Genomic DNA, 14,481 nt, shown 5'->3' on the forward strand with positions numbered 1-14,481 from the left:
TAAATACCACAAATAAGTATACACTATATAAGTATAAACGAATGTAAGTATAAACAAAATTATTTCGCCATAATTAACAAAACGTAATGTAGAGAAAATAACATAGTTTCTATCCAAACGTCAAGTAAGCCAGTAAGTTGTGAAGTCAATTTAGTTTATGACTGAAAATAAGTCATAAACTTGTTTTATGACTTAACAAAACCGATAGGATGCAGTCATCGGCTAACTGTGTGGAAACAATAGTATAACAATGTTAGGATAAAATGATTTTATACATATTGCTGGGTGAGATTTTAATGATATTTTTTTCCCAATTTAACTACTTTTTAACAGTTTTATCCACGTTCTCTAGAGCGTTTTATGGACTGAAAAATGAACATGTGACCCATCTATACTAATATTATAAAGCTGAAGAGTTTGTTTGTTTGAACGCGCTAATCTCAGGAACTACTGGCCTGTTTAAAAAAAATCTTTCAGTGTTAGATAGCCCATATAAGGGAGTACCATAAGGAAATATATAGGGCATTTCACAGAGTGTACATAAGGAAATACATAGGGGAGCACATAGAATGTACATAAGGAAATACTTAGGGGAGTTCATAGAGCGTACATCGGGGAGTTTTTAGAGCGTACATGATGAAATACATACATAGGGGAGTTCATAGAGCGTACATAAGGAAATACATAGGGAAGTATATAGAGTGTACAGAGTCAGTTCTTCAGTCAGAAGATAAATACATAGTTTGTGTGCAATTGTTAAGTACCTCGTATGATTATTGATTTGATATCGAATGACGTACCAAAATTCTCTATTGCGTTTTTCTTTGTTTCAGTATTAACATCAGTATACAGAACTGAGCAGCATTTGACATATGTAATTATATTTTTTTCTTACAATTGAACCGTTAGTTTTGTAGTTTCGATCAAGCACTTACGGCAGGTTGAAAATCTTTTGAAAAGTCCCATTCACCACCTCCTGTTCACCAGGGAGACCATGATAAATACACTCAGTGAATAGAGGCTAGCCGACTTCTACTGCTCATTCTAAATGTTCTATTCATTTAGCGAATGTCTAGGGCCAATATCTATAGGTACACTATGTTTATGTCAGGCGTTCAAGTACCCTCAGAAGCTATCAGGTCGACTTGAGAAAACTCTGTCACTGGGCTTGTCAAGTTAAACCTGCAGTTCACTTAATTAGAAGAAAAAAACTTTTATGTGTTACTAGCTTCCGCCCGCGGCTTCGCCCGCATGGAGTTCGGTTATATCGCGTTTCCAAGTCCGGGATAAAAACTATCTTATGTTGTTTCTCAAGGTCAACTCTATCTCTGTACCAAATTTTATTAAAATCAGTTCAGTGGTTTAGACGTGACAGAGTAACAGACAGACAGACAGACAGACAGAGTTACCTTCGCATTTATAATGTTAGTAGGGATGATCGGTATCAGTTTATTTAAACCGCTCATACTTTTCACAGCCAATAAATTACTGCCACCTAGCAGTGGCGTGTATCCACGACAATCAGGCTGTTTGCGCTGCAACTGAGGATGGTTGCAGTCGGAAAACCTTCCTGGATCAGTGTGACATGTATGAATACAACTGTGACTTTGGGGCACGTATGTATCATCAAAAATACATATTTTTTTTAAAGTAGATCGTAGTATGTAGTATGTGATTGTGAACCAGTAGCAACCACAGCGGGTTTTTCGCACTCCACTTAGAATAATCGGCACGAATCTTGAGCGCTGACCTTCAGAAGTGATTTATTAGCAAAGAACCAATCCCGAGTGACGGCTATGACGCGATGCACTGCGGGCCAATCACCGCTTTAGCCCGCCCCTGCGCCTCACTTCATACCACAAAAGGGACCCAATAAATTACTTCTGCACAGGTGAAGGTCAGAGCTCAAGATTCGTGCCGATAACTATATATGATTGTGTACCAGTAGCAAAAACAGTCCAGTGGGTTTTTCGCACTCCACTTACCAATGGGATGTACAGCATATTTGCGCCTATATATTCTATAGAGGTCTTCTAAGACGAATATTAAAAAATATCGCAAATAAATGCTATATGAAGAGAGTTGAATACGAAAGTGTGGGCAGATACGCAAGACATAATTATTTTCAATTGTTCTATAGTTAGCGGCATACAAGCGGTCAAGTTTTGTTTGAAAGTCCTATTTAATTTCAGAAGTAGGTATTGGGATACCCGTGCATATTCATGATAGTGCTAATGGGAACAAAATATTTTTTTTACTTAACAAACATTTTATTGTTTAAATCTAGAATTAATTTTGGAGTAAAACATCGGGTAAACTTATTCTAAATTGTTATTGTCTGTCCTTTTTCAGGGTACAAAATACACACTGGAGGGCCAGTTAATTCTTGCCCACTTGGACAGCAAGATTACCATTGTGAATAAAATAAAATCATTTTTGAAATAAATTATTCAATAACTTTACGATTGTTTTACTCCAAATTTTAGTTTCTACTAGTCAAACAAATGTTAAATTTTAAAATCTTTTTAAATGTAGTGCAGAAAATTAAATACTACTTTCTAATTTAATATAATTTGCAAAGGGCTACAATTTTTGAAATAGACACATTAATTTGCGATTGAAAAACTTCTGTACCTAGGTACTTTTGAAAACAATATGCAACATTTTGTAAAACATTTCAGAATATCGAGAAACTTACAGACTATATTGCTTGGGTTCAGCATTAGACATAACCAGCCCACCTTCAGTAACTCAGACCCATTCAACAACGAAATTGACCAGTACAATCAGTTCCACACCTACTACAGTTCTGACATCAACAAAGAAAAATAAGAAAACTACTACAAAGAAACAAACGACTACGAAACCTCCAGTTACTACGGGAAGTTCAGCGTTACCATCAACAAATGTAACCCCACCGCCTCATACCACGCATAAACCTTTGCCTCCAGAAACATCAACTGCTACCACCCAATCAACTACTAAAACAACTAAGCCTTCTTCTACTACTTCATCAATTAAAACTACAACTACTACTATTCCTACAACAATTAGTACTATTCCCACTACGATTACTACCATTTTGACAACAATAACTACTTCAACAACAACTTCTACTACTCCTAAAACTAGTACTAAAGCAACAACTAAAAGTACTACCAAAACTACTCCAAAAATTATTACTACTACAACAAAAACTCCGAAAACGACTACTCCTACCAAAACTACTACTACTTCTATAAAGACTACAAACACTTCCCCTTCTACTAAAACTATTCCTACTACTGTAAAAACTTCTACTACGCCAAAAACAACACAATCTCTTCCACCTACACCAGAATATGAAGATTTACCATCAGCTGAACAATCAGTGGAAGATCAAACAGTTGAATCTACCTCACAACGTGTTCAAACGTCAGAACACGAACATAAGTACGTTCATGAATCAGAATCAGAGCCTGTAGACACTAATTTACGTTACGATGACTATATACATTTTCGTTCGAAAGAATTTGCATTCAGCGAATCTGATGTTTATAAATATGAAGAAGATAATAGTATGTGAATATAGTGCCGAGTTCATATGATATGTCGACAGTAACGTGACGACCCTGAGGATTTTTTAAGAATGTACAGGAAAAGGCTAGACATAATACAATGATGAGTTTGATGTGGTCACACCACAAAGAATAGTTTAATTTCACGTTCGTCGTAACGTCACTGTCGCATTATTCGTATGTCCTCGGCCTAAAGAATATCTCACCCTGATTTAACTGTTACACAAAATATAGTTCAGGAAGCGTGTGTTGTAATAGACCAAAAACTTGGGAAACTACAGAAGAATCAACAAGAACATTTATTCCTACAATAATCACATCATCAACAAAAGGTCAGAAAACTTCAACTTCATCAAAAAAACCTAAAACAAGTAAGCACAATTGATTTAAACTTTTTAAAACCTCTGGCTTGATGTGTCAATTCATTAATTAATGAAGGTTTACAACTTGCAAAGGAAATAGAGCTTACAGATCACCGTCATTAAAGAACCACATACCTAGTATCCAATGATGTTTTAAGAGTTCGAAATCATTAAATAAAATGATGTCTACACGCGTATTTTTACTATTATGTATTTCATGCTTCTAAAATAAAATGTTCGTCATAGTTTCCCTTTGCCACCTTCTTAGACCTAATTCTTTGTCGTGAAATAAATAATTTCACACGATATTTACTCTCATGCAACAGCTACCAAGTCACCAACAACAGCTGAAGTAACAACACAATCTAAAACAACTACTACACCTAAAACCACCAAAACAACAGAAACAACGACAACTACTACAAAAATAGACTCAACTACGACATCTCGAAAAGTCAGCACAACGCCTAAACCTAAGACCACAACAGAAAAGGAAATCGTTACGAAACCCAGTAAAAAACCGACAACTAAAACAACAGTTGAAGAGTTTACAACAACTACTACTGAAAAATCCGAAACTTATACTCAACCAGAATTCACTTGGTGGTATCCTACAACGTGTGAAAATAAGAATTGCGAAAGACCACATACATGGATTACAACGACCAGGCGTATAAAGCGTAGAAGATTTTATGGGCATCATGAGTAGTGTATGTACGAATATTTTTTGTATTTTATTGTTAATACATCTGTTTTTAATGTCATCTTGTTTTTTTATTTAAATACCAGCAACATTTGAATTTTCTTTGCCAAAAAATATGATGTTGCCAAGACTAGAAGTCCAGGTAGATTAATAGTACATATTTTTGTTTTCAGGTTATGCGGTCGTATGCTGTGGAGACATCACCAACAAGCCAGATTATCAAGAAAATGAAATAGAAACCACTACTGCTGGTGATAATTCAGAAAACTGTGAATACAAACCACCGTGTGATCGACCTACTTCTTGGCTTACTACATCAGATGTAAAAACTACACATTTTATCGAACGTACAGAATTGGACACAAAACCAACTACACATGAAACGACTGAGAAATCAAACCCGTCGACTTCCGAAACAGCACCATCTTTAAGTCCAATAGAAACAGACCCAACAGTTTCTTCACCTACAGCCTTTGAGACACTACCTACAACTAATACTACATCAGATTATATTTTTGTGCCCGAGAAGCCTAAAGTAGATACCACGAAAACTACAACGACGACTGTTGAAGTTACAAAACCAACAACACTGTCAACAACTGGTAGTAGTTCTGCAACAACAGGTAACAGTCAAATAACATTTACAACAACACCTCAAGAAACTTCGCCATGGTGGTATCCAAAAATTCCGTGTAATTCTGAAAATTGTGAGAGACCTTTTACATGGATGACTACTAAAAGACGAAGAGGGCATACTCGATATTGGCATTTACCTACGTACAGAAATTATTAAATTATTTGTCAAAATATCATGTTACTTAAATTCTTGGTTCACTGTATCGCTCCATTTTTATCTAAGTTGAGGAAACCTAAGAGCAATTATTGCCAAGTTTATAACATTTACACACAACTATATACGTATTTAATTCTTGTAGTTTTAGTAGGCGTTTCTCGCTATTGAGAAAAATAATTGATAGTAAATTATTGCAAACTAAAGCTGGTGTTCCTCAAGGCACTATTGTGAGGCCATCTTTTAATATTCTGTAATAAAATCATATCATTATGTCTGATGGACTTAATCATTAGAAATATGTAATCTTAAACATTAATTACTTTAGAGAATAAAAAAAACTATCATAATGAAAACAATTTTATTTTTACAATAGTAGCAACAGTATATACAGTTCCTTTCATAAAAAATCACGGTCAGTCTCGTTCTGAGGTTCTCATGATATCTATTCAATAAAATAACATTATTTTAGTTCTAATCATAATGGCAAGTTTTCTGTACCGAATCCCAAAACTATGAAATTCATTCATACAAAATTTATTTTTATGGTACTATGAGTATGTATAACTTATATGCTTTATTATTTATAATAATAAAAAGGAATGTATTACATAATTGAGTATTTAAAAACAATAATAAATTTCCAGCTGCCAAACTTATGAACCTTTAGCAAATCAAACGCCAGCATTGAAATGTTACATCTTGAACAAGATATACTTAGGATATCAGATAAATAAAATTCGAATATAAGTATATTTGTACAAATTACCTTACACATACATAAAATACTTAAATAATTCACAGACGAAACCACATACAAACTTACTTTACTTAATAGGCTAAATAAATCTAATTATTTATCATTTACTACGTATACTTCATTATAATATTTCTTTCACTATCACTCCTATAATGAAAGCCAAGGCGAGGTACTAATATACCTGAATATTAATTACGTATAAGAAGAACCCAACATCATGTCGGATAGAAAGAAGATGAAATATAGACTTAAGAACTTTTAGACAACCCAAATGACTCAATCTGCTTGAAGATTTACTTTAGCATGAACAGCAATTGGTGTATATCTATCTATACATTATAGACGCTAGGCATCAAGTAGTTCTTGGGTATTATTTGTACTCACATTTCCTTTCAATTAATAGATTTGACTAGCATCGGTTTCTCGGCCTCACCGCTCATGACTTTCTTTTTCCTAAAAGCGTTTATGACGAAATCATCGGCGAATATTTTCCTATCACTTTTGTAGTAAGCTTCGATTTCTGCCAGAGTTTTTTGTTCTGTTTCTGGCAGGAATAAGTAAAGATATACTGTTCCTATAAAACCGAATATGCCATATAACCCGAAAGTTCCGCTAAGATGGAAGGCATACTCGATATTGTAGTTAGTTTTGGATGCGAAGAAGAAGAAAATGTAGCTCGCAGCAGCTGCTAAGGCTGTGGCGATTCCTCGACTCCTGAAAAGACAGAAAATAATAAATTATAGCAGTATTCAAACAAGAATCATTCATTGTAGCTAACTGATGAAATTATTTTGATTATTGTAAGCGCATACTTAGAAGACTACCGGTTTAAAGTAACTTAAAAACACTTGATTGAAAATACTTGCACACTGTAGGGAGGTAAATGTCAATGGTAAATGTAATGTTTTAGGAATAATAGTCATTTTCTTTTCTTAGGCTATGGTTGACAGAAAGACTGTAGACCAAGTTCAATTTTAAATAATTTATACAACATTTCTTACTTGAACGGAAAAACTTCAGACAGCAGCACCCAAGGTATCCCAAGAGCGTTGAAACACGTAAGAGCTAGGAACAAGACTACAGGCAGTACATCCTTCGGTTCAGGGAACGTCTCCTTATCATAAGAGAAGACGGTCGAAGGAAGGTAAGTTCTGGCGTAAATGCTGAGAGCGATGCTACAGCAAGCCGTGCCTAACATTGAACCAACGACCAGCTTTCGCTTGCCTATAGTCTTCACTATGACAGCTGATAAAAGACTCGTGACTATGGATAGAGCGCCTACGACGACCTGGAATTGAGAAAAATAATGTGTTATAGAAATTATTGTAAAAAAAGAATTAAGGAAAAAAAACATATTTATTGAAAATGGTCTTGTACCAACCGGCCGAATACTTAGGGACTAAAATATTAGTTTGGAGTTCTCATTACTTCATTATCATTAATTAATTAACTAAGTATCCGTCAGTTTTAGATACCTCTAACATAATTCTATCAATGTTACACTTATAAATTGCTGCGAGAAAAGGCTTCAAGTTAAGTAACTTTTGAAGATTTGGAATATCTCTCATTGAAAGACTCATTATGCCACATTTATCATTCTTTAAAAGGCTGTCACAAGTTACCTCTTCTGTCCAAATCTGTCCTCAATGCATAAAATATATACCGACAGTATTTTAAAATGTGATCTTATTTTCCTAAACGACATCTTATACAGTTATACCAACTTTAATAGCTTTGTCGAGGTTATGTATTTTATATGTAGCACCAATAGATACTTTATTGTGAATGAGAGAAGAGGTAGGTATACCCCTATTAATAGATTCGTCCTCGAGTATACCTATTGGTATGTTAAGCTATTCACTCAGAAATGCATTACCTACTCAAATGTTAAGTATCCCAATTCCGGTATTACGGAAAAAACTAGTTCTGTAAGGTCAACCAGATTTCATCTCGATTATTTAATTATAAAAACAAGTGCATAATTCAAATTGTTACTGTCGGAATCTACGTGTTTAACGTGGTTCATGAATTAAAAAGCAGTTATTTTCTTATCGAATTCACGTATTTTATATTAATCAGCTAATAATATAAAATACTCCTTGGAAGGTGTGGCTGCCGTGAGCCAGTCATTATAAGGATATCTAAATATTGTGCAAAAGCTTAAAATAGAAACGACGCACACAGTGACCAGGCAACAATTACCTTTTTTTAGCCAGTCCTTGTAGCATCCAAAATAAAATAATATCCTAGACCCCTTTCAGATCTATTTTATACCAGCGTTATTTGGGAATACTGAAAAACTAGCCAAGTACGAGAAAAGAAATATGAAATACTTACAACAATGGTCTTCGGATCATACTTCATTCCAAAGGCACTGCACACATTGACCATAGTCGGCCTCACCGGCAAAGCCCCACTCACGGTATAAAAGAAGAAATACACCAGCACCAATAAAAACGGCTTCATCGTCTCCTTTACGAAGAAAACATGTTTTATCTTCAAAATTATCTTCTTTATAGAAGTCACATTAAAATGTTCGCAAGGCTCCACGACTTTTCCTTCTTTAGTACATAACATGCACGCTTGCAGTTTCTCATAGTACTCTGTAAGTTCATCGAATTCTTCTTGTACGTCTTCTGGTTTGGCCCAGCCTCGGAGACGGCAGAGGGAGTCGAGAGCTTCTTTTTGACGGCCCTTTGATAGCAGCCAGATTGGTGTTTCGGGGACCTGAAATCATTGAAGCAACCTTTCAATTATAACGTTATAACATTCTGTAGATTAGGTATTGTTAAGTAAAAGTCGTGGTGGCCTAGTGGGTAAAGGACCAACCTCTCAAGTATGAGGGCGCGGGTTCGATCCCAGGTCAGGCAAGTACCAATGCAACTTTTCTAAGTTTGTATGTACTTTCTAAGTATATCTTAGACACCATTGACTGTGTTTCGAATGGCACGTTAAACTGCAGGTCCCGGCTGTCATTGAACATCCTTGGCAGTCGTTACGGGTAGTCAGAAGCCAGTAAGTCTGACACCAGTCTAACCAAGGGGTATCGGGTTGCCCGGGTAACTGGGTTGAGGAGGTCAGATAGGCAGTCGCTTCTTGTAAAGCACTGGTACTCAGCTGAATCCGGATAGACTGGAAGCCGACCCCAACATGATTGGGAAAAAGGCTCGGAGGATGATGATGAGATTAGGTATTGTTAATTTTCACATAAGGGACGAAGACAGAATGAGAACACTTAAAGAGAAACATTTTGATGGAAAACTTCAAAACTTTATCTGACCTGGAAATCGAATCCATGAAGTTATACTTAGCCGTTTTGCTTCAAGCATATAATACCGACAGTGAAAAGTGTGGTTGGGGGATCTGATCACAGCATAGAGTGCAGTTTAATAGAAGATTTGAATGTTTTATGTAAAGGATGAATATAGAAACTTTAATGAATAAAAAGTTATCTACGCAGCACGTGGCATGCCCATGACTCGACCTCTAGTTCAGAAGCCATGCTGATAATAAGTAGGTTAATGATCATGACTAATTGATTTGTTTTATCACTTCTCTATCTTATTATATTTCAAGGAAATTATCCGGAAGTTTTTACTTAATAAGTCATTCATAAGATGGTACAGATATAAAAATATCATTGAACTTATCAAAAATTGGGTTATTTAAGTTTATTCTTATCTCTTTTAAGTTCTACAAGATTTTGTTTCTTTTATTTGAACTAAGCTGTAGGGTATCACTGTTTTAAAAGGTATGCAACGATGTTATAGTAAATGAAAACATAATTATCATAACCGAGATAACTGACTTGTAATTGTATGCTCATAATTACTAATTAATTGTGGATGTCATAATTAAAGCGAATCGTGGACTTCACTATTCACTATTATTCTATTAGATAATTATAATAAGTTTCATGGCTGAATAGTAATTAAATATTTTTTCATGCAACATCTCCGCAACTGGTTAGATGGGCAAAAAGTGGACATCTTATTTATAGACCTGAACACAAAAAGCACTACTAAGCGTAGGTACTGTTGTACGTAGCAGTCATCCATATTCACCTGCATCAACGCATTCAAAGATTCTTGTATGTAGGTAAGTACTTAGATGTCGAGCCAAATATCTAGCTTAAGACAGTATATTTTATTTTTTTACGTCTTTACGTGATGTCTTCGTAAATAAACGTATTTTCCTTCTGTTTCTCCTTCTTTCCTCACCTACTACTAAGACACAACCTGTTACGTACTAAATAAAAATAGTTTATATCAAAGTTGAGAATCTTCAAATACTCTGTCATAAGGCACGCGGAAGAATAACGTGTAACAGTGGATGGCCTTCAAAGTTTGACCGATATAATAAACCTGACGAGTTACTCCAATGTTTCGGTCAAGGTATCGATGTCGCTTGAAGGTCTAATTAAATAACAATTTATAGTTTTAAGATCGGCATTTGATATCATAAATCATATTGTCTTAAATAAAAGAAGCATTATTGATTGTTTATAATTATAATATTAATAAGGTATGACGTTTGATGACGTTTTAAAGCTTTCTTCATTATTACCTAAGTCCATATTTTTATTGGAACATTAGCTTCCGTCAGCAGTTTTGCCTATGTCCTGTGAATATTTTATCAAATACATAAATATTATATCAAATAGGACCAGTTTAGTTGAGGAGATCTTATCTTCTTAGTTACCATGAACAAGAAATAATTTATGAAATAATTTATTGATTTCAGTCAATTGAATATTAGACATTATGATAATTTTATGATACCTAACACAAATACATAAAAGATAGTGCATGCTAATAAGCAAAACCATGAGAATTATAATAAAATAATAGTATACGGATTCAGTATCGTATAACCTATCAATGAATGAATGTAAAAGAGTTGGAATGCTATACAGTCAATGAACAACAAATATCAATGGGCTCAATTAAACTGAAGTTGAACAATTAATTCTGGGCATAGATCGATCAATCATACTTCACTGACAAATTGTCTTCGTTCTGAGAGACGAAAAAAATTAACGTTATAAACATGCAAATACTTTCATACTAAACTACTGATTTTAATATTTAATGGTGTTGTGAAATTAATTTAAGTGCAGCACATAAATAATTAATAAATCTTTAGTTTGTAAATGCTAATAAAAAAGCAAAGATATAAAGTCTATTCGGATAATCCAGTAATAAGTCCATTTACCAGTTCGGAAATGCATTAAAAGATTTAAGTGAATGCATTTATTAACATTATCGTTTTTAAACAAATATCTATCTAATAAAATTAATGATTTGACTTTTTATTAATATTTATCAGTCTAGACAAACAAAAGGTCCTTTAAATGAATTTTTAAATACATACATACTTAACTATATTATAAAGAGAATCCTTTCAATTCGAATTAAAATAATGTACAGAAATATAAATCTAACAGCAACTTGTCACATTAATTAGTAGTTGCTTATGCAGCAGTTTATTGAAAAAAATATTTTTTAAGTAGATAAAAAAATTGTACATTGCATTATATTATAGTTTTTGTGCAACGTAGTAAAATTGTTAGGCTGTGTCTAGAATGCTGTGCTTGCATATGCGTTTTGCTCTAAATAAAGTGCAACGTAAGCTACGCACAGCCGGTTGGTAACTAGAAAACCGGTTATTTTTTGGCCTTGCATGAATAAATCGGAAATTAATATTATACAAAGTCATCATCAGAAACGTACAATATTGCATTTTTTTAAATCCCAAGTGATTTAACAAACGGATCATGAAATATTTTTATAAAATCAAGCTAGACATGCAAGGCATATATGTATTTTCCTCAGAGATAATTTTCAAGCGTTTTGACTGTGACTATGGAAGAGTAACCGATAAAATAAGTAAACACATTCGTACTTATAAGATTAGTAATCGTAGTTTTCCAGGAAAGTAAAGATGCAGCAAACAATAGATAACTCGAATATATGAATCATAATTTTATTATGATGCTTGTTTTTTCCCGAAAGGTCAGGTAGAGGTCTACCTACCCCACGATTTAGAAAGTTTATCTTTCCCAGACGGGTATGGACATACTAAAACGTTATCTGATAGATACTTAAGCTTAGTGGTAACGCCATTGTAGTTTTCACTTTAATGTACCTTGAACTAATGACCCACCCCGGCTGTGCCCGACCGGATATTGTATATCCTAACTTTCTACACACCAGTGAAAACCACGTGAAAATGCCTGCGATGGTTTTTGAGTTTGTCGCGAAGGACATACAGAATAAACGAGGCTCTGGACTTTCTTTAATAATATGTAGTTTTTTATTTTATACTTTTTAACTTAGCGCCTCATTTCACTAGTTACCTAATTAGTGGGTAAATCTGAATATTGTGCTTAGGTATACCATAAAAATCTTGAAAACAATCTCCCAAGTGAAGTTCTTAAAACACAATATGTATAAACCTAGCTACAATTTACCTAGTCGGTCAAGGCAAAGAGGCTTGATTGACGCATCCTATTATTTTTAATGTTAGAGCATTAGACGTGTAATCTTAGTTCAAGGAAGTTTAACTTAAAATTACACGTAATGATCATAAACTTAAGTTTCTGAGGTTCTTGTTACATTTGCTAAAAAGTCGCTTACCATAAAAAAAATATGTAGAAATACATAAATAGATAGATACATAAATACAGAGATAGAAGAATGATGATGAAAGAATGGCAAAGATGCAAGACCAAGTGAGCAACATTTTGGTGAACATTTTACGGTTGATCATCATGACTTGACAGTATTGCATCTTGTCTACCGTTAGTCTTGATAGCTCCAGGGAGTATTTAAAACTGGCCATTTTACAATGATGATGACAATCAATTTCAAAATCAGAACACTGCTGTTTGTTTTACAGTTCAACTACCGATATTAATGATACGGAACTACGTTACAATTTACTCAGGCTTTGACCTTCAGTGTTTGTAGTGTATTCATTATTTCAACGGCCAATCCGTCAACACATTTCGACCTTTATGTGCTAACAGGTTTCTGATGCAAAGGAATTTTTTGAAACACCTGTCTATCACTCGAAACATATTTTTTTCACTCACATTTATTTTCGGCCTATCAGCGGATTTGAGAAACGTGTTAATGGGTTGCCATGTATAAAATGGTCATTATCTACCGAAAGTTGGGAAATAATGTATATTTAATTAATTTAATGTTTTTATTTTTTTAAGCATTATCTTCAATTGAGCAGCTGGATCATAAATCTTGTTTACGTTATCTAGGATAGAAATCTATCGATCGTATTTTATGTTTTATTTTAATAGCTCTTCAAGCGGATGTTATTTAGCTTAATTTTGTTGACGCTTCTATTTTTAGGTTTCGTCACACCCACATAGTTATTGTATCTAAGCTAATCTACTTCTTCAATACGAAATTTTCTTGCCACTTAGCTTATCTATACACGTGTGTTGTAAAAAAATATATACCTATGAAAATATTGTGATATTTATTTATTTAACATTCTTATTAAATTGATGTTGCATGTTTCGCACAACTTAGAAGGTCAGAGTTGTATTAAGTTGTAAAGCGTTGCCCGATATTTTTTTCCTCCAACCTAGTTTGTTAGGATTTATAAGATAGAAAACATAGTACCTAAGGTATCCGTTTTATTAGATTGAGTTTGGGAGAGAGAGATTAAGAGAGTAGAGTGTGTCTAAAAGTTATATAGTATACCCTGATTATTTTTCTCACTAACTTCTTGAGCGTGTGTAGAAGAAACTGTTTAATCAGTCTTCCAGTTAGTGCCTGTAATTTAATTTAATACCAAAGTCCTTCCATCACTAAAAACTTTTCCGTGTTACTCAATACCACGTTAAACTTTACACCTAAACAAGTTTTATAGCAAATTAAATAAATAATAGCTTTTAACGATGGCAACATTCTTATGGGCCATAAACAATTTTTTATGCAAATGATCAATTAGATCGACATTAGTCGTTTTTCATATTATATAAACTATTCATTTGAATAGAAGGGACAAACAAACTAACCTCATAAATTACTTAAATCGTAACTTAATTTATGTTCTTAGAAGCCTTCACAACATTTAACTATCGTCACTGTTTTTTCCTATTTATTTTACCTACAGGTTTGTTTTTGGTAGCCGCCATTTTGAATTGGTAATAAAATCCAACTAATGCACAGCTAATTTTTGTATATTTTAATATTATGTCAAAATTATTTTCCAAATGATTGATCAGAGAGAACATTTCATCGCAAAATATGATCTATGGTTTTATAATTATAATTTATTAT

General features: G+C 33.8%; 2 protein-coding genes across 3 annotated transcripts in view; one reads left to right on the forward strand and one right to left on the reverse strand.

Annotated features, from left to right (window-relative positions):
* The first annotated feature begins 263 nt into the window (after nucleotides 1–263).
* On the forward strand, nucleotides 264–4,628 carry LOC124640930 (cell wall protein DAN4-like). Its single transcript, XM_047178892.1, has 6 exons — nucleotides 264–285; nucleotides 834–874; nucleotides 1,478–1,616; nucleotides 2,682–3,432; nucleotides 3,792–3,928; nucleotides 4,246–4,628. Exons 1-6 carry the CDS (start codon nucleotides 264–266, stop codon nucleotides 4,626–4,628), a joined length of 1,473 nt encoding a protein of 490 aa, XP_047034848.1.
* A 1,128-nt stretch (nucleotides 4,629–5,756) lies between these two features.
* Nucleotides 5,757–14,481, reverse strand: part of LOC124640957 (facilitated trehalose transporter Tret1-like) — a 50,925-nt gene continuing 42,200 nt past the window's right edge. For both annotated transcript variants that reach the window (XM_047178940.1, XM_047178941.1), the window contains 3 exons: nucleotides 8,510–8,899; nucleotides 7,174–7,460; nucleotides 5,757–6,886 (listed from right to left, as the gene is read on the reverse strand). In XM_047178940.1, coding sequence (XP_047034896.1) covers nucleotides 6,565–6,886; nucleotides 7,174–7,460; nucleotides 8,510–8,899 — 999 coding nt within the window. In that variant the 3' untranslated portion in view covers nucleotides 5,757–6,564. The remainder of the gene's footprint in view (nucleotides 6,887–7,173; nucleotides 7,461–8,509; nucleotides 8,900–14,481) is intronic.

This window comes from Helicoverpa zea, chromosome 21 (assembly GCF_022581195.2).
Source record: "Helicoverpa zea isolate HzStark_Cry1AcR chromosome 21, ilHelZeax1.1, whole genome shotgun sequence".
Classification (NCBI taxonomy): Eukaryota; Metazoa; Arthropoda; class Insecta; order Lepidoptera; family Noctuidae; genus Helicoverpa; species Helicoverpa zea.

Coding starts and splice junctions, on each gene's coding strand:
- LOC124640930 (XM_047178892.1), top strand. CDS start 264: ATGATTTTATACATATTGCTGG. Junction 1,617..2,681: donor CAACTGTGACTTTGGGGCAC/GTATGTATCATC, acceptor AAAACATTTCAG/AATATCGAGAAACTTACAGA. Junction 3,929..4,245: donor ATCAAAAAAACCTAAAACAA/GTAAGCACAATT, acceptor CTCATGCAACAG/CTACCAAGTCACCAACAACA.